The sequence below is a fragment of the Epinephelus lanceolatus genome, chromosome 14 (assembly GCF_041903045.1).
Source record: "Epinephelus lanceolatus isolate andai-2023 chromosome 14, ASM4190304v1, whole genome shotgun sequence".
Lineage (NCBI taxonomy): Eukaryota > Metazoa > Chordata > Actinopteri > Perciformes > Serranidae > Epinephelus > Epinephelus lanceolatus.
The window spans coordinates 29,131,545-29,152,547 of record NC_135747.1 but is presented as its reverse complement, the minus strand read 5'-3'; the positions used below and the strand labels follow the sequence as shown (position 1 = coordinate 29,152,547).

General features: G+C 41.9%; 1 protein-coding gene across 2 annotated transcripts in view; it reads right to left on the bottom strand.

The window, feature by feature from the left end:
- arhgef7a (Rho guanine nucleotide exchange factor (GEF) 7a) overlaps positions 1-16,202 on the bottom strand; it is a 41,686-nt gene extending 25,484 nt beyond the window's left edge. Inside the window, exons 1-3 of one of the 2 annotated variants that reach the window (XM_078174581.1) lie at positions 16,005-16,202; positions 15,670-15,917; positions 9,320-9,403 (exon numbers count right to left, since the gene is read on the bottom strand). In XM_078174581.1, coding sequence (XP_078030707.1) covers positions 9,320-9,403; positions 15,670-15,834 — 249 coding nt within the window. In that variant the 5' untranslated portion in view covers positions 15,835-15,917; positions 16,005-16,202. The remainder of the gene's footprint in view (positions 1-9,319; positions 9,404-15,669; positions 15,918-16,004) is intronic. The other variant, XM_033617197.2, reaches the window with a different exon arrangement.
- Between the last annotated feature and the right edge of the window lie 4,801 nt (positions 16,203-21,003).

Sequence of the window (21,003 nt, the reverse complement as noted above, 5' to 3'; positions counted from 1 at the left end):
CACAGATAAATCTGCAGCAGCTACAATCAGACACTATTTACAGCTTCCTACTGCACTGGGTGAGTTATGGGCATTACAGAAGATACTGAAGGAAGTGGGCTACCTTCATGAGGAGCAGGAGCATCACAGGAATACATCGACTATATTCTATATTTTTAACCAATCCCACGAAGAGACCAAAACCAACAATGGATGATTGCTTCTGACAAGCGTCTCCTGTACAACCAAAGTCTGATATATAGGGCTAATTTGCATCCTGCAATCCAATCACAATGTGGCCAGAATCAAGATAACGAAGACTCTTATCAACGCAAAGTGTACGACCTCTGATCGGATCCGGACACTGGAAACCGAAACAAACTGCATGCCCAATGTAAGGCTGAAAGCTGAAAACAGTCTTCAACAAATGCACTTTGCTTTTTTAAGATTATTTATTAGGGCTTTTGCGTTTATTACAGAAACAGCTAGAGGGTGACAGGAAAGAGGGGTGAGAGAATGAGGGTGACACACGGCCAAGGGCTGCAGGTTGGAATCGAACCCAGGGCGCTGCTAAGGACTCAGACTACATGGGGCACACACTCTACCTGGTGAGCTAGAGGCAGTCCCCCATATATACTATTTAGTCCTGTTTAAAGGGCCACTGTGTAAAATGGGTTGAAAACCGTTGGAAACAGTGACATCAGTGGTCAAATTCTAGATTGCAGGGCTCACTCGCTCACCCCTCCCGTCGGGTAAATGATGGTGGCCTCGTAGGGACAAAAAGCCTTGCGCAGACACGAGTTTTTCAGGAGTAGGTCTATCTAGCGACGAGGTGAATGTTTATTTAGAAATCTAAACCATGTTATGATATTGTAATGAATCACTCACGAGCAGGAGACCAGAGGAGCGTTTGGGAAAAAGGCCTGTTTATTTGAGCACTCCAAAAACTCCAGTAACACTCCAGGGGGTAAAAGACTCCGTCCCAAACTCTGATTCTTCTAGCATAACACACACACTTCATACACACATTCTCGTTTACAATACCAAGCGGGACCCCCCTCCCCTCTCTGCTCCACCAATCTCCAGCCCGCACACTGACTGACAGCGTAGCCGGTAAACAGAGCTCAGCTGTTTATTTAGCCTAGCAATATCTCCGGACTATAGTAGCTGCAATGGACGACTTTGAATGCGATTTTGAAGAGTTTCTTGTAGCGGACACAGACCCAGAGCCATACCTGTTTGAGCCGGAGCATACAGATGAGGAACTTGGATGCTGAGCGGGCGAGACGAGAGGCTGAATCCTCCGCTCCCATTTTGCTGCACAGAATGGGATTCGGTGCTACTGCTACCATCGTTGGGGAGATATATCATCAGGAGGAAAAGCGCCGCAGAGAGTGCATCACAAGGAGTGAAGTTGCGTCTTCTTTTCCTCGCAGATGACAGTTCGGGTTCATTCTCTCCTGTTGCGTGGTAAGTGTGGTCCATTCGCAAACTTCATAACTAAAAAAACTTTTCACTACTCTCCATCGACGAACTACTAACACTCTCTGCTGTTTCCTCCTCCTTCTTCCTTCCTTCCGCTGTCTTCGTTGGTTTATTTATACACGCGAAACGCGTTCTCTGGCTGGCTGGATTGTCCGCTAGGGCTGCCTTACATACATGGCGGCGCAAGATGGTGACCTCTCTAAAGCAAGGCCCTTGCTATATATATCTATATATATATATAGATATATATATATATATATATATATATAAAACATAATTATAAGGCTACGAAAACCAAACGAATTTTATTTTATAGCGATTATACACTTTTATAAACATATTAATGGGTAGAATATTCAGATTCAGATTTGACAATAAACCTAAACTTTAAATTGGGCTGGGTATTGAAACTCAATATTTTTTTGGTACCAAACAAAACATGTTCAAAGCACAAAATACACGTTGGTAGTGAACATCCTGTCAGTTGGGTAATCCTGATTACTTGATGTTTAATTACATAGTTCCTGACTCAGGGTTCCCACACCTTCTTAAACATCAAATTCAAGGACTTATAAGGAACTCACCAGGCCCACTTCCCTCAAATTCCCGGACCCACACAGCATAGTAGGATCAAGGTTAATTACTGCTAACTTGTAGAGTGCCATCCTGTGTGATGGTTCAGCAGCGTGGTTCGTCTAAGCTGATTCGCCCATGGCGTGACTTTAATTGATTTGCTACAGGCTCTGCTTCAGGCCATATGGATGTCTCCACCGGTCTTTAACAGGCCAGTCTTTGTAAATGACTTTGATGAGTTATGAGTCCTGGAATTGACATCTTCCAGGCAAAGTTGACGTTTTTTGCATAACATTAGCCTTCTCGCTTGATTGCCACCAGGGAGGTAATGATCCATTGATCCAGACTATTATATAAACCCTAGGATCAATGTTCCAATGTCATCCATGCAAAGTGAAAACATTGATCCATATCGTCATCTTTACGCCTTTATTTTGAAATTCTGTGTCACCATCAAATAGCAGCAGGCAGACAGTAAGCAGCCCAGAGAAAGACAATGACGATAATATTATTTACTCAGGAATAAATCAGCAGTGTGGAAACATTTTCCATCTCAAAGAAAATACAGGTCAACACACAGCACGTCACGTGTAAACAATGATGTTGCAAGATAAAACACAACGTACCGGTCTGGCCGTGCATCTGACTTCACTGACTTCTTGCAGCAACATTAGCTGCTCTGTTTCAAAAATGTTCAGTTGGAAAAAAAAAAACATGCCTGCAGGCTGACATTCAACTGTGCTGTTCTGTCAGGAGCGACCTGAACCAAAAATAAGTAATAAAAGTGTATATTTTACATGTAATTTGTTAAGCTACAAGTAGAGAAAAACATCCGCTAGCTCCTAGGATTTTTATGCAATGTAAAGGTGCTTCAGCTAATAATGGGTGACTATGAGACAACAATTGTTTTGTCTGTGAACCTTGACAGTTATTACTGACAAGAACCTTATACTTTAGTTAAATTATGTTGCTGTTAATCTATGTTTTATGGCTGCTGGGAGAAGTTTGCCTTCAGGGCTTTGCGTTAGATAGTCCTGAAGCTTTAGGGAAAAGATCATGGTTTGGGTTAAAAGGAAAACATTTCTTCCAGAAGGCTAACTTATAACGTGCTGTTTTATGTGTGTCAGTGGAGTCACTTGAAAGTAACTTTACTGCACTTAACCAGTTCAATTATTTACATTATTTAACTGTTGTTTTGACCTTTTATGGCCAACAGTAAAAAGGAAAGGGGTGGCAGTTTCTTATGTAACAGACTGTGTTAAATGGGTGCATATGATATCATCTCATATTGATTGCAGGCCCCTGAATCGCATCAAATCGAAATAGTATCCAGGCAGATTTTATGATATCGGCAAATATTGTATCATTGTCCAAAGAAACGATATGAAACTGGTAATTCACACCCCTGATTGCCACAGTTAAACCTGCATTATACAATTTCATATACTCATGCACAAACCTGACCGTTGCACGTTCTCGAGGTGGGTGACACATAAAATACTGACGCAACTGCAGGAGACACTCACGCAGAAAGCAGGATGTAGAATATTCACTAACGCTGAGTAAGAAATAGTCAAAACAACTTCAATTCTATTCTTGCACAGAATATATCAATGCAAGCACTTTCAATAACCCACGTCAATAGAGCTCCTAAGTTGCCTGTTTCCATTTCCGGTACATGGGACCTTAAAAATCAATTTCTCATAATGTGTTCCAATGGCTAGATGAAAATTATTTTGAATTGTGCCATGAATTTCACATATGTTCTTGTGAATTTTTAATATATTTATACGTGCAAAGAAGGCTACAATTTAGCGGGAAGAAGTTTGATACGGTTAGGTTTTGTGTGAGAGCGCTTTGTGGACTACAGCTCTTCGCTGCTCTCGACGCATATGATATACGTCACCACTCGCACTCGGAACATGGCTGTGTTTCTGGTACACTTCACCGCCTCGAAAGAAAATCGAAAGAAAGAACAGCCGTTCTTGTTGGAATGGTGACATTCGGGTACAGAACACACTGGCATCCTGATCTGATGGCTCCGTAGATTGTGGCAGAAGACGCAGCAGCAGCACTGTGAGTTAAAAAGTGGAGGGAAAGTGTGATGACGTGACGTCACATAGGCGACATGTAGTCTTTCTCATTACATTGTTTCCACAGCCTTTGACTGAAGAATCATACAATAAACTGTCAAACACTTAACATGAAAAAATATTATTTAGACCTACACAAAACATTTGTGTAATCCAAGGCATTTAATGACTGGGACCAGAAAATAATAATTTTCTCTCCATTGACTCCCATTCATATTTTCCAAGCCTTGAGGTCCGATGCTCTATTTATGTCTACTCTCAAAAACGTTACAGTTTTTGCAGATTTCAGACAGCCAAGTGCCATGTCTGACATATAAGAGCTTCCAGAAGTGTCCCACAACTCAAATGTTGACATGAACAACATTTACAAGTCAGACACTTGTACTTAACAGTAAAATGAACAAGGCATAGGTGTCACAGACGGGTTAGGGAAGTCAGAAAGTACCTAAACAGACCAATGCATTATGGGATTTGTTGACAAAAATGTACAACAATGCCAGTCCTCTCCCTTAATGGCAGTAAAAGTGTAAGCATGGTGTGTACTGCTGTCAGTGTGACTCTCACTAGCCTCTTGGTTACTATGAATGGCAGCGATTGTATCTCTGTTGATGACTGTAGTCGTCCTCTCTCTTCCTGTGTAATGGCTTCATGTGATTAGTTGCTCTCGCTTTGGTTACACTGAGGGTGAGTGACTGTGAGATGAGTCTCTTTCATCTTCCGCTCTGATTGCAGATATGTCCTGAGGGAATATGTGAACGAAGGCTTTGCGAGAGGGTGTTTGTGTGTGTGTATTTGTGTGTGAGTGTGGAAGACTTGCTGTCCTTCAGGAGCATTCATGTGAAAGCACCCTCTTCCTCACCCGTAAATACTTCCACTGGGACTGAAACTACAACAACATCCAGTATTTGTACTTAACTTTTCTTTCTCATGATAACTAAAGAGTTTGGTTCTTCCTCCGTCTTTAAAAGTCGTTTCAACAATTCTCCATTAGATAAAAAACAGTTACCAGTCTTCACAGCGAGACATAATGATGTAAATCAAACGTTCGTGCATGGAGCTAATGAACATGACAAGCTTCGACATGTCTGCCATGCCTCAGCATCACAGTCAGGTAATGATCCCTCAGAGCAGGCTGAGACAACGGTGCAGCACCCCTGTGTGACTCAGCAAGCTGCAACAGTGTGGTGAACTGCTCACAACTTGTCATGATTGAGGAAATGAGTGTTCACCTGCACGGAGTATTACAACCAACAACTCCATGTACAGTACACTTAATAATTTATGATTACATCTCAGTGAGAGGTTACTTAATATACTGAATTATTGAAGTATTAATGGTTCTGTGTATTACAGACAGTACGGTACAACCATCTACAGCGAGGGATTTAAGAATACAACAATAAAACATTGGGGTTACTGACTTTTAAGGGTGACTGAAAGTGTTCACATCCCTTGACAGCAACAGAACAATGATTCTAAACATACAGACAAGGCAGTTAAGCGTCTGTCTTTAACGCCAAACACTGGGATATTCTTCCCCGGCCTAGTTAGTCACCTGACCAACAGACAGCTGATCATGTGTTTCAGTTCATGAAGACAAAAAGCTCCACAGACAAGCAAGAAGTGACGAATATATCCTATGTGATACTGGATTTTTAAGGCCAATATCCATATTTGAGAATGACGATGGCTGCAGTACAGAGCTGCTGCAGATGTCAAAGCATTTGCCACCAAATATAAGTATGCCTTTATAGGTTTGTCTTACTTTTGGGGGGCTAAAATTGTTGCCCAGGAACCAGCCGAATCCTTGAGCTCACGTTTATTTTGCTACGGCAAATGCATCTGGCCCACCCTCAACTTCCCATTTCCTGTTTCCATTTTAAAATTTCCAATGTCAGCTTCCATCAGTCATGTAGATATAAGAATCTTATATTCACCATCACAGTCCTTTTGCAACACACAAATGGATGGAACTAAAAGTATTGCATTTAATTGATATTACATTTTCTATAATTTAATCTGACAATTAGATTGACTGATGAGGGCAACTTCGTCTCAGAGGTAGAGCGGGCGGTTGGATCCCCAGCTTCTGTAGGCAGCATACCAAAGTATCCTTTGGCAAGATGCTCAACCCCAAATTGCTCCCAATGGAAGTTACATTGGTGTGAGTGCGTGTGAATGGTTACTGAGTAGCAGGTGGCACCATGTAGGTAGCCCTGGCCACTAGTGTGCCACTGTGTGTGTGTGAAATGTAGTGTAAAAACAGTGCTTTGAATGGTCGGAAGACTAGAAAAGCGCTATACAAGTGCAGTCCATTCTAGTATGGGGCATGTCGTAAAGAGAAGCGCTGTTGTGGCATCTTAAAGAACATCTAAGATGGCTGCAGCTGATGTGAAACTTGCTATTAAAGCCGCTAGCTGTCAGTATTGAATGAACTGGACGGTATATTTTTGCTAAATGAAGAAAAATCAACTGTACTTAAAGCTTCTCTTAAGAAGAAGCTTTAAGTACAGTGTGTTGGCTGTACTTCCAACAGGATTTGGCAAAAGTTTAATATACCAGCTCATCTCTGCACGCTGTGGTCTGTTTGCAATTTTCTCTCACTCAGGCGCCCCTTAGAAATTGAAAAAATTAAGTGAAAGGATCAAGACTAATTCGCATTTGTTCTGGCAATGTCAGGCTACTGAAATTAGAGGATAATAAATCAAAATGTAATGCTGTAATATTGCTTTGCTAACATGGTTGTAAACACCTCAAATTAAGGCTTAAACTTAATAACTATGAACTCATCCAAACTGCTTTATTAAAGAGCTAACTAGAGCTCCGTTGATTGATCAGTTCATCAGTGACAATTCTGATAACTGATTAATCGTTAGTCATTTATTCAAGAAAAATTCAAGATTTGTTGTTTCTGTGTTAAATATTATTTATAAGTGAAAATCTTTGGGTGTGTACTCCTGGTTTGCGGAAGCAACATGTCTGAAGATTTCACATTGTGCTTGGAAAATTTTGATGCTCTACTTTACTCAATAAAATTACATCACTGTCCAAACACCTTTAGCAGCCCTATAGGTCTACAGCGGTAGATAAAAAACTCAACAGCCTTTCCTTGTTTTCATTTTTGATGGATTGGGAGTCAAAGTCTCCCATTAGTCAAGACAGATGGATCTGTGATTATTTTCATTGTAGACACAGAGTAAGGTTACTATTCCAGAGGGACCAGTGGGGTCATGGGAACTCTAATGATCGCTTCCTGTGGTCAAAGGCATTAAGGGTCAAGGGTCAATAACAGCAGCTGCCAAAGTGTGAGACATGTTCTCGAGTGTCTAATCTGCATGAGGTATCCAAATTAGATCTAAAAGAGATCCATCTTGCTGAAATATCCACACTAGACAAGCAAACACAGCAAAGCACAGCTAGCATTGTTGACGTTCAGCCAGACAACCAGCTTAGCTTCATTAAAAAGAGGTAGGTCAGGACTGCAAAAGCACAGCGTCTATCTGTCTGTCTGTCTTCCCCATGTAAGCGGCCGCCGCTCTAATCTGCAGCCGCAGCTACCTGGGGTCAGAGCCAGCAGTGCTTTGGGCTCTGGAGAAGGTCCATCTTTGCTCCACAGACGGTGAGCGGGACGACTGCCATGTCCCAAACTACTGTAATCCTGCTCTGTCCGGTTCACCCAGAAAAGTCATGTATTTGAGCACACTCTCGCATGCAAGGGCCTAACAAAAATAATTGAACACAGTATCTCCGCCAGTGAAGGCATAAATCAGCATGGCATACAGGAGGGTTTATGAAGGGGAATTTGAGTATTTGTTACCAATAAAAGCAGATTATTGCTCAGCACTGTTGCCAGAAAATGTCCCTGTGGTGAGCCAAAACAGACAGACACCTAGTGAAACAATGACGGATGTCTTTTGCTTCCCGCAGATCTCAGCAGTTTGTCTATAGATATAAAACATTTAATGATTTTAAAGACCATTTTTAACTACATTTAGGACTGATTTTTGACAAATAATCTTGTTCTTATTCAAGCATTGCAGGTAGGTATAACAGAAAATATGGTCCAGTGCAGACAGAGGTAGGTTTGATGTAGAAATATGGTTATTAGGGTGAGTTAATCTATATTTTACCAGCAGGTAAGTGCAAGTATAACGTAAAAATACAGTTTTAGGTTCAGGGGTAGGTTTAAAGATTTGTAAAAGCTTGAGAAGAGCTTGGCTCATTTTGACAAAAAGAAATTAAATCAGATTTTTGTAGTAATTACTACCTCATAAAGCCAATTTTAAGACTATTTTATGCATTTAAAGGCCTCTTATTTATGGAACTGAATTTAAGAAACTATAAAGGACCTGCAGACACTCTGTAAATCTCATGTTTTCCCCACTAAATAACACACCAGTGCTCTGTCTCAGCCCGTGTCCACCTCTTGTTCAGTGGCTGCAGACTCAGCGGGGAGAGGCAATGCTGAAGAACACTGAGTTGTATTGTCAAACCGGGACGGTTCAATGACCCCTCTATGCACTGGCCAGCACAGTCTTTACCAGCACACAGTCCTCCATTTGCTTAAGCTTATCGAAGTATTCTCACTAGCCACAACAGACCCACATATTTCTATATACCTCTGCAAGGGTGAGGCACTTGGTGTGGGAACATGTTTAGACTTTACACCTTACAATAATAAGACAGTAATTAGCATGTTAGAGCAAGACCTACTTACATAACCATGGTGCTATATGCTTCAAAGCTGCAGCTAAACAAGACAATGTTGATACAGGGGCCAGTGTGAAGCAGTGGTGACAATAAAGCCACGCACGAGCCCGAGGACAAAGCTCTGCATTAATTAAAAAGCGTAAACATGACCAAGGCGCGTTTATACCAAAGCAGGACATGTGAACAGGCTGCAATGTGATAGTATAGGGAATTAAAGTTAGTTTAGGCTGTGGAAATGTTGCAAATGTATCGACACTTGCACGGACAAGCCAGTCTCTCTCATCCGGGCGATGGGTGATTGTTCTCGGCTTGCAGCTCACTCCTCCTCCCCCTGTCACCGTCCACTCCATGAGCCCATTGTTTACTGGAGCAGTGGCTCCTCTTTAACGTGTGGTTATAAAAGCACTTCTCGTGGATATAAAAGGCAGACAAGGTGTGGTACAAACACGGGATAAACCCATATCTGAGGAGGCACTCACCTCGACGCGGAACGATGTGCAGCCCTTGAGAAACTCCTTTATGTTGCTCAGACACTCGCCGTCGTTCTTCGGCTCTTGGTAGATCTGGAAAGACGGAAACGCGGGTTAGAAAGAAACTTCCAGGTCTCGCTGCGGGTTTGTTGCTCTTCCCTCTGCTGCTGTGTGTGAGACTATCAGCCCTGAAAGTGTATCTTCAGTCTCGATATGCATTATACAGTGTGTGTGTGTGTGTGTGTGTGTGTGTGTTTGCAGTGGGCCTGACACTCCGGCAGGCTGAACACTGATCCCGCAGCGGGGAAGTGGAGGAGGCTGTGGTGCTGGGTCGAGGGAAATGACGTTGACAAATAGGGATCCCCACTGATGGTGTAGCCTATGGGTGCACTGGTTTTTATAACAACCTACTTTAACATGATGCTAAAGAAGAAAAATTTTGCACCAAAGATTAAGCTTCACTGATATAAACAGAGTGGAGAAAATATTAGAAATACATTTTATTACAAATTAACTAAATTACCATAAGGTTGAATTTACACCCCTTTAAAACATTATGAAAGTAGGGCTGGACCAGGGGTAGGGTACCTGAGGCCCTTTAGCCCCTTTCCAGTGGCTCCCTGTATCTAGGACCGAAAATTATGTGGAAATGAACATTTTAATTTTCATTTAATGTTGTAGGGCTTAAGTGATTCTTACATTCTTCAACTGTAAAAATTTAAATAAATATTCTAACATTTCCTCAACTAAAATGTGTCAAAAACGTGCTTTTATGATTAGGGGTAAATATTCTACTTTTGACAAGCTATGAGGACATTTTATGACATTTCTAGAAGGGGAGAGGGCAACAGAAGTCTACTTTACTACAACAGAAGGCATTTCTTGAATGCAACATAATTATATGCCTTTTCTTTCCTTTAGACTGTTATTACTTGTATAGGTTGTCTTTCTGATTATTTATTTTGGACCTTGGAACATACTCATTGTATTGCCCTGTCACAGCAGTAGATATTAAGAAGATGCCTTACTATGAATGTTCTATTTCGTAGCTTACTTGTTTTGGTGTTGTCGTTTTGGATGTAATATTTGAAGTATATTAAAAATCCAATAAACACACTTGTTTAAAGAAACATGTGTGTCATATATCTGTGGCCTGATACCTTATCCTCTATAAATATCACTAGGGATGGCTGCAGTAGTCTTGCATTTCCCTAGCTAGGCTAGCTGTGGATTCCAAATCCAAAGAGGTAAAAGTCTCAGGGGAAAATAGAGAAATAGTGCATGGACAAATTTGTTTGCTTTCATTGGCAACACTGCAAAGTTAAAGTACCAAATAATCGGGGGGCTTGGTACCTATTTTTTCATACCCTCATACCTTCCCATCATTTCACTGGGTTAAAAAAAGCATTAAAAGCTGAGCTGCTGGAGATAGAAGTCATTGTAGCATGTATGACAATGTCTATCCTACAATGTAGGGTTGGGTGATAAGTTAAAGTTTTCCAACCAGCCACCTTCAGCCTAACAACCAGTGATTACAAATATACCAGTATTCATACAGGTGTGTGTTGATGTGAGAATATGCTGGCTTTTTTGCTGTCTTTCTCTGCCGTTGCTGGCCGTTTTTTCACTAGTCCTGTGACGTTATCCCCACCAGTCACAGTCGCCTTCTTTCTCAGCTCAGCAGCCTGTTTCACCACTGGGGACTGACCTCTGGTGGTGAGTGTTGTGTACTACAATACATCGCCTCAATACAGCATTTACGAACTAACTGTTTTATAGAAGGAGGAGCCTCTAAACTTTTGACTGCATTGAAAATCATACCTATGAGGTTTCAAAAATACCGTGGTAAAATGTAACACCCTGATACCTCACATTTATCACAGCCCAACTGTTACATACTTTTTTGAGGCTAAATAATAACACATAGCATAAATATTCTTGATAAGGACTCCTTAAACTAGACTGTTTAGCATTATGAATGCACTATGAAGCATTATGAAAAAGATGTGTAACAATCAGGATATTTTATTAAAAAAATATGTTGTCAGTGCTCTCTGGTGGATAAACTATGATGATGAGCTGATATCAGGTCGATATAGAATCTTGATTAATTGGTAACCAGTTTTATAGAAGTGACACGCTTTGTCACACAGCTCATAGAAAATACGGTGTATAAAGTAAGAAGTAATACACCTCAATGCACACAATCATACACCTGTTTTCCCATCTCCTTTGTCTTGAATCTAGGCTCTAACATTTGTGAATATATGTGTTATGTTTTCCATTTTCCTCATATTTTGCCTTTCCTACCACTTTTCCTTCAATTCCGAATTCCTTTAATTTCCTCAAAACATTTTGCTCATATTTAATCCATTGTACTAGCAACGTTAGCCATTCTCTGGGCTCCACATTTCTCATTTTTCTCAATTTCAGTTTTCCTTATGTTTTCTACTTTGCCTCTGACTACCTACTGAGAAGTGCTTGTTGTTAAGTGTGTCCAGGGAAGAGATGATCTAGGAAGTGAACACTAGAGCAATCAAAACATTGTGTCATTAGAATAGGGCATCCTCTAATTAAAGGGACAGTGATACAGTTGGATGGTGTAGTTAATTAGAAAGAAATTAGTGTCTATATGAAACTGCCCAAAACAAAGGTCAGTGGGTTATCTTGACTAGCTGGGTCATGATTTCTGGAAAGAGACATTGCTGCTGAGTTGCTGTTGAGATATTAGCCATAGAAGCAGACATCTCTATGGCTAATATCTCAACAGCAACTCACACCAAAACAATCTAGATTGATAAATAGCACTATGGGTAAAAGGAAAAATATGTATTTTTGATTTGGAGTCAACCATCTCTTAAAGAATGAACAGTAAGGATGGGATTAGGCAATAGGTTACATGTAGCCTCATGTCCACCATCCTCACATCTCTTATCTCTCCATCACAATGTAACTGGGAGGAATCTAAAGGGTGAAGAAAAGATGCAAATAATGGAGGTAAGGAGGCCTGTTACAGCTAATCAAAAAGAACCATGATACAATATCATCTCTGGTCTATACAGTACTAATATCTATCCTGATAGCAAGTGACATCTGACCCAGCTTTAAACCACACATCTCATTGTCTACTGGCCCACATACAAAGCTGCTCAGCCACAACTGAACCACATGAGGGCCACATCTGGGCCAGACAGAGGCACAATATGACAGGCCCATGGGAGTTTAGAGATGTCTGACTCATTATAGAAGGGCAACATGTCAATGTAGGGGAAAAGTGGGAAGCACAGAATGGGGAAAATATTGGTATTATTAGTAGTGATGATCATAGAGGTGGGGGTTGCAGTAATATTTAAAGCACAACAGATTAATCCATCAATGTAAGCCTATCCCACATGTATCATTTCAGTGTATATGTCGGCTGATACCAAGTACCAAGAAATGTCAGTGCTAACACACCAAAGATATGTTTGAGGTTAAAGGTCCAGTGTATAGGATTAAAGGGCATCTGTTGGTATAAATGGTATATAATATTCTTCACTATATTTTCTTTAGTTTCTAATCAGCTAAAAATAAGAATTGTGTTTTTATACCTTTAGAATGAACAGTTTATATCTACATACAGATGTGATGTTGTTTCTATAGTAGCTCAGAACGAACAACTGAAACACTGGCTTTTTTTGTTTTGTCTTTTTCATGTCGGCCACCGAAGTTCTAGTTTTAGGCCCTGTTTAGACAACAATGGTTTCTCTAAAAACGGAAAAGTCTGTCCTTTGCGTTTTAAAAAACATCTGCGTTTATATGATGACGTTATTCTACTGGAAACGCTGTAGTATGCACACCAGGCCAATGGGTGGCAGTGTAAATTTGCAAAGCAACACCACGGCATGATGCCATGCACCTGCACTGAAGCGCCTTCCTCTACAATGCGGTGATCACAAACCAAAACAAAGAAGACACTATGGCAAAAGCACGCACAGATAACTTTGTCTGGATGGACGACGAGGTGGAGTTGCTACAGTAACAGATCTACACTTCACTTCAAATCACTGGGGTGAGCAGCACAAACAGAGCTCCGCATTGTTGTTGTGATGGTCGGCATGCCTAGTGACTGGAACCGTAATGCACATGTGCGAAAAGTCTCCGTTTTCAGAGGAACTGCATATTGCAAATTTACATGACAACGGAGACGCTGCCGTTTCCAGAAAGTTGCACTCTGGCACCCGTTTTCAAAACGTTACGTTTTCAGGCCCCCAAAATGCCGCTGTAGTTGAAATCATTGTCATATAAACAGGGCCTTAGGGTGCTTTCACACCTGCCCTGTTTGGTTTGGTTCAATCAAACTCAAGTTTGTTTGCCGCCTAAGTGCTGTTTGTTTGGGCAGGTGTGAACACAGCAATCACACTCAGGTGCGCACCAAAACTAACCAAGACCTTCTTGAAGAGGTGGTCTCGGTCCAGTTACAAACTAACTCTGGTGTGGTTCTTTTGTGGTGAGAACGTGTTTCGACCTGGATCTGAACCAACTGCAGTCACATGACACATTGTTTGGGTTAAACATGAGCATGTTACAGTCCTGGAGGATTATTAATGTGCACCTCCTCCTGTACTGCCTTAATATGCACATTCAGCACATCCAATGCATCAAAACATTGTTTTCTAGTTGGAGCCGCGCCTCGTTTTCAAACTGTATGGTTTGACTAAAATGAACAATGACAGCAATATAGTCCACGATGACCAGCGCTAAAATCAACCTGCGTAGTTGTCCCTCCATTGTGACATTAGAAAGTGTCACATTTATCTTTCAAGTGTACTCTTCTTCAATGTTTGGTTTACTTCCTGGATTTATCCCACATGGAAATTCTGACCAATCAAGAGCAGCTTTCTCGTGCAAGGTATTTTATCTGGTCCACTTGTAAATGCTGTCATGACAACACAAACCAACTCTAGGCAATTATACAACTTTGTAAGAAAATGAGTCCCTGATTCAGACTAAAGCAAGACAACTCTAGGTCTGAAAGCACCCTTAGTTCTGCAACCTTATCACTAGATGCCATTAAATCCTACACACTGGGCCTTTCACCATTACATCATTTGTCCACCAGAGAGCATTGAGAAGTTTATTTTTCAACTATAAATGTCTCGTGGGTTTTCAGTTTCAGTTGGTTGCAATCTACAACTGCACCACCAGGTGCCACTAAATCCTAAACACTAGACCTTTAAGATTTAACTTAGGAGTTACAGTAAGCTGTCTTCTCTGACCAGAGATTTTTGTCACAATTTTGCCGTTTCGTACCATTTGGATTAATCTATCACAGCAATAGTGTGTTTGACAATGTAAGCATATAGTTGTGGGGCAGGACAGAGACATTAATATATGACAGTTGAGCAGTTATGTGTCAAACATTTAAAAAATTCTCCCAACCTGAGATGGCAGCAGATTTAACAGAATTAAAATCAGCAACACTGGATTCCACCAATCAGGATGAAGTACCAGTTGTTTCCGCCTTCTCCAGAATAGACTATCTCAAACACAATATGCCTTTTGATCTACTTCCAGCCCTCTCCTGTTGCCTATGCAAAACATTGAAACATGATTTGGATATGTCTCAGAGATTAAACAACACCCACATGGAGGAAAATGGAGGAGACGTATTTGCCATTTAACAGGCAAATATCTCATTTGCTTATGTGGAGGTGCAGGCAGCAGCCTCCTCTCTTTTCAGGAAAACATTGCCTCCCTTAGGTGGCTGACGCTATACGTTGCCAGACACAAACACTGCGCTGTTTCTTTAAATGGGGAGAGGGTCCATCTCTGCCTGTGTGCGTCTTTGCAGTCAATGGCGGCCCGCTCTTATTGCTGTGGTCTGTGTACAGAGAGCTAGTCATCCCTGACTGACCATACTGTGTGTGTGTGAAAAATACACTGACATACACGCCACATCGCCCTGGATTAAAGAGGAATATGAAACAGGGGCTTCACACGATAACGCAGATCTGCAGGGTGTTTAAATCAGCTGCATTAAACGCATAATAAACGAGGCCTTCATTATAAAGACCTCATAGATCAATTATTTTGCTGTGATGTTTAGAGCAGATCAATACGCGGAGGAAACAGCGGCCTTTCTGTGACATCAGTGTATGTGCAGCCATGTAACATAGTGCTGTTTTCGCAGACAATAACCCGGGCTGCCGTGACCTACAAAAGAAATCGCCTCATGGACCAGTGGGCAGAAAGAGAAGCCAGACAACAAACCGCGTCGGTTTCACGGATCTGGGCAGCGGCGCACAGACACGCTGACGGGGCGGGCGGTTGGTGTATGCAGAGGGGAGCAAAGGGGGGTGGATGTATATTGCCCTTACTTTCTCCGTGGACCCCGGGCTGAGCCGCTCCAGCAGCCTACACAACACCACCCCATCCTTCAGGGAGCTCTGCAGAAACGCTTCAGGATCCGAGATGGTCTTCTTCGGCGACTCCAGCACCCCGAGCGTAATCAACCATGTAACCGTCTGTTCCGCCGAATTCATGTCCAGTCACAACAGATCCGATGCAACAAAGCGGCTGTATTTTGGGTATCTGAGCAGCTTACCGCCCCCGGTTACGCTGTCATCTGTGCGTTAGGAGAGAAACATAATTAATCCCCAAAAATGATGCATGAGATGTCGATGAGAGAGAGAGGCTGCGGGAAACCCTCTACCTCCTCGGGTTGGATGCGGATGACGGCTGGCTGGTGGAAATTCAGCAGGTCTGGTTTCCTCCCTTGAATGGTGTGTGTGTGTATGTGTGTGTGTGTGTGAGAGTGTGTTTTCCCCCCCTCTAACCTGGCAAGCTGTCAAGTGCGGTTCGTTGTGATGCGTTAAGGCAGTGGACTGCATACATGCGCATCGCAGCCGCCAGCCACTCATCCATTGGATGACATCACACAAGAGGGACAAGCCAGTCCAAGCAGTTGTTGGTGCACCTCAGGATGACATGAATAGGCTTTTCACTGCGTGGCTTTGCATATCCTGCTCTTTTTATCCGTTTATTGTGACCACGCTGCGGGCTGTGTGCTGTTATCTGATGTAAATTGCCTGTTTTGGACAGGCCTCCATTCAAAAGGGGAAGCAGAGCTAAGCAGACAAATCATATGTATTTTTAATAATAATATGGATATTATTTAACAAAGGGTGACACAACACGAGCAGGAAATTCAGTCACGACAGCTGGATTTGAGCACTGAGTCATGATGATCTGATCTCAGCTCAAACATTACTGTCATCAGTAATTCTTTCTTATGGCTGTCAGTCTACCCCAAGAGAGGTGGCTTCCAACCTGATAAATATGAGGGGGTCACAAGATCATTTGGAAAACAGAGAAAATTATTTAAAAAACTGGGGAAAGTAATTCTATAATACGAAATTTTCACTATAAATTGATGGAGAAAAGCTGGCACCGGACATCAATATGACATCAGAAAGACGGACTCTTGGATTGGTTGAAATGAACATCATGGTTGACGATAGTTAAAATGTCTTACAATATTAGAATTTAACATTGTGTGGACGTTAACATCATGACGTTTTGGTCTCCATACCTCATGCCCAAATGTGGCTATTCTACCTCAAGATGACAGTGGCATGAGACATTTGGAAGACATTAGATTCGGTTACTTACCAACACAACTTAAAACCAACAAAATATCAATGTCATCTGCCAAATTCAGGAGGAGCAATGCGGCCGCGGAACAGTGGACCAGCAATACCCTTGCAAGGCTGCTGGAGGAGTCCACGGAGTTTGCCCATCCAGTCTACATGTGTATTGTGGACTTGGAGAAGGCCTACGACTGCATCTCTCCATCCATTCATCCCAAGTGTGAAGCAGTCAGGATGAGAGTCAGCACCTCCAAGTCTGAGGCCATGGTTCTCTGCTAGTAAACGGTGGATTGCCCCCTCTGGGTTGGGAGAGAGTTACTGCCTCAAGCAAGGGAGTTCAAGTATCTCAGGTCTTGTTCATGAGTGAGGGTAGAATGAAGCGTGAGATGGATCAGTGGTTTGGTGCAGCATCTGCAGTGATGCGGGTGCTGTGCTTGTGGTGAGGAGGGAGCTGAGCAGGAAGGCCAAGTTTTTGGTTTACTTGTCCATCTACGTCCCAACCCTCACCTATGGTCATGAGCTCTGGGTAGTGATCGAAAGAATGAGATCACGGACACAAGCGGCTGAAATGAGTTTCCTCTGTGGGGTGTCTAGGCTCAGCCTTAGAGATAGGGTAAGGAGCTCGGACATCCGGAGGGAGCTCTGAGTAGAGCTGCTGCTCCTTTGCATCAAAAGGGGTCAGCTGAGGTGGTTAGGGCATCTGATCAGGATAGGATCAGGAAATTGCGTGTTGGAAGCTCAAAAAGTTCTGGGGGAGGACCCCTAAAGCCTCTGTTCCATATGGGGATGTCAGTAGGGAGATGAATAGTTAACAGAGGCAGAGCCAGATACTTGCATATCTGGCATGCTTTCTCAGGGCGATTTTTTTTTCTCCCTATTACCGCAGCAATATGCACTACCTCACATTTTCAAGCCACTTCATAGTAACAGGATTCCTAAGATGAATGTTGAATCCATGCCATCATAACCTGGGCTGCTCTTAGTAAAAATCAAGGATCTCCAACAATGTCAAGGACATGTGGTCTTCATTACTTTGAATTGAATTTTAGGCCAACAGAAGAAAATTTACTTAAATACTGTATATTATGTTTCTTAAGAAAATAGAATGGTAGGACAGACAACACAGGCAAAGTTGAAGGTGTTTTAAAAACCTAAAAGATTTGGGACTTTTGAGAAGTAAAAATTCAGGGCTGGAGCCCCAGAAGCCATCCCCCACTCCGCCTCTGATAGTATAGTCAACTGTTTTAATGACCCCTTCATAATCATTTGAGTCACTTCTGAAGCAGCAAGGCCAAACCTTTTCTGGTTTCATCTTCTCATTGTGATGATATGCTGCTTTTCTTTGTCTTGTATGAAAGTAAACTGGATATCTTTGTTTTGGACTAATGATTGGACAAAACAAGCAACATGAACATGTTAATTTGGGCTCTGTGAAATTGATGAGTATTTTTTGACTATTATTTGACATAATTAATAGAGACAACAATAAGCAGATTAATCAATAATGATATAACTGTTAGTTGGAGCCTTAAGATGTATCATATCACATCACATTCTGATATATTCACAGTCTGTGTGCGCCTGAGTGCACGTTAAAGAGGTGTTATTATACAAGAATGCATAATCCATTGTGTTTGTCCTAGGGCAAAAGGGACAATAAAACATTTATGATACATATCACAGCAATGCAGGATCTGGCAGTGTTGTATAGTAAAGCTGTACTTCTCACTTTGGCCACAGGGTGGAGTTCTCAGCTCAGTGTGCTCTGAGCTGATCATCTACTCATCAAGTGCTGCATGGACATTGCCAGTCATATCAAGGCACCTCTGTGTGGCCCATACCTTAGGACAAACTGATCAAACTTCTACACATCTGCTACTTATAATCTTGATCATCTATACATTAATGTTGCAAAGCATTTAATCCATTTACCAGAGGCAAACGTAGCCTTTAGTTACAATAGGCCTGATACTACTTTGGCATATAGAGGTGTTTGGATAATGAACTAGAAAAATCTTTTGCTATATCAGCCCTGTCACCACAATAAAATATTGGCATTGTGCGTTTCTGAAAACCACAGTTATGTTACATTTATACGCTTCATATATATCATCAACATTTTGAAAGTGATGTAGTTCAGATAACATGTATGTTAACTGTGTTACTCATCAGAAGGACAGGGGGATGGTAGATGGTGTGACACATACAGTAGGCAAGACGACTGCCAAGCAGCAGACCACTGTTCAGAACAGCAACATTTTTAGCTCTGTTTGTAGCGATAACACCAGATATTTTAAGCCAAAACATGATCCAAGAGGTGCCTAAACCATGTTAACCACAAAACATAAAACTGAATTGTAAGGAAACATATAGAGTTTCAACACATCTGCTACATATGAAACATTCAAATTTAACATATCTTTGGTTTGCAGAAACATACAATGCAAACATTCATCCATTCATTTTCTGGGGTGCTGGAGTCCATGCCAGCTGACATTGGGCGAGAGGCGGGGTACACCCTGGACAGGTCACCAGACTATCACAGGGCTGACACATAGAGACAGACAACCATTCAATAGATGAATTCTTACATTCTGGGACAAGGCTGCAGAACACGTGGACCAAACAATATCGACAACAACTTCTTAACGTTTAGATTGGTGTAAAAATTAAGCTGTAATGTCTTTAATAACATTTATAACTGCAGATGAGTTGGCTTATTAGATACTGAGAAACCACTGAGTATTTATTAATGGTTTACCTACATTTTTCTTGCATCAGTCTGAGGAGTTTTTCACATCCTGGCAACCCTGAAGTTGTTCTTATTAAAGGCTTGTAGCTTGATGTATAAAGGTTTACCACAAACCATTAAAATAGCCATGAATTAGAGCATATCTAAGCCTTTAAAAGGGTGTCTTCATAGAAAGTGGTACCATATTGTCTACCTTTCCCTCTCTACCTGCAGGAATCTGGAATCTCCATGGTAACCAAAGCAAGCTGCAGGGATAGACAACGTAGCTCAGGCCCACTCGTTCTCTCCCAACACCTCTCCATCTCATCGTCTTCATTTAGGCTGCATGTGAGAGAGAGGCAGAAAGAAGGAGAGAGTAAATGTGTTGTCAGGAAGGCTGACTCTTGAGGCCAGCCGTGTTCTAAACAGGCAGCGTCGGGGGATGCCGTTGCGCCTTTGAGCTCCTGTCGCCATGGGTCTGTAACCAAGGGTGCTACTGTGAGACTGTGGAGACTGGCCCCAGGCTTTTCTTATCCCTCCATTACCAGTTCATCCCTACATTTCCACTCTGTTCAACAAGGAAAACACTGTTGCTTCTCTCCTGTCTTTGCTACTGATGCATTGTGGGTATGCATAAGAAAACAGAGACAGAATGAAAGTGTCTGTCATATCAGGACCACAATCTGTTAGTCAGTCTAGTCAAGAGAAAAGAGCAGACAGCCACATGCACTCTAAGACTCTGTTCCGCCCAAGACTATTTTTGTGATCCCTGAAATGTTTAGGTTTTTTGACACAGTCATAGAGGTGTTCATTGCAGGTAAGAATTATATGATTTAGCAGGCAAGTTTCCAGCAGAAAATGTTGGCAATGTATGTTTCTGCAAATCACGAATATGTCTCATTTGCATGTTTCATATCAACGTTTCTTAACTGACAGACTATATAAGCTGATTTCAGGAAGTGGAGAAGATGGTGGATGGCGTGTCACTAAGGTGAGATACCTGCAAAGCTGCAGACCACTGTTCAAGACCAACAAACAACAACACTGGTTGTGCTTTAGCGAGACATTTGCTGTGTTTCCAGCTGCTTTTTAGGCTGCAAATGTGGGTGTTTTGTAGCAACCTATAGGCTGGGATATAGTGCCATGACAGTGGTTGTTTTTTACCAAGACATCTCAGCTGCTTTTCTCTCTGGGATTGGGTCCCCAAAAGCGAGGATTTTAAGCCAAAACTTGACATTTTCCAAACCTTAACCAAGTGATTATTGTGCCTAAACATAACCACGTGTTAACCACAGTGTTGTTGAATATCCGCTACATAATAACATGCAAAG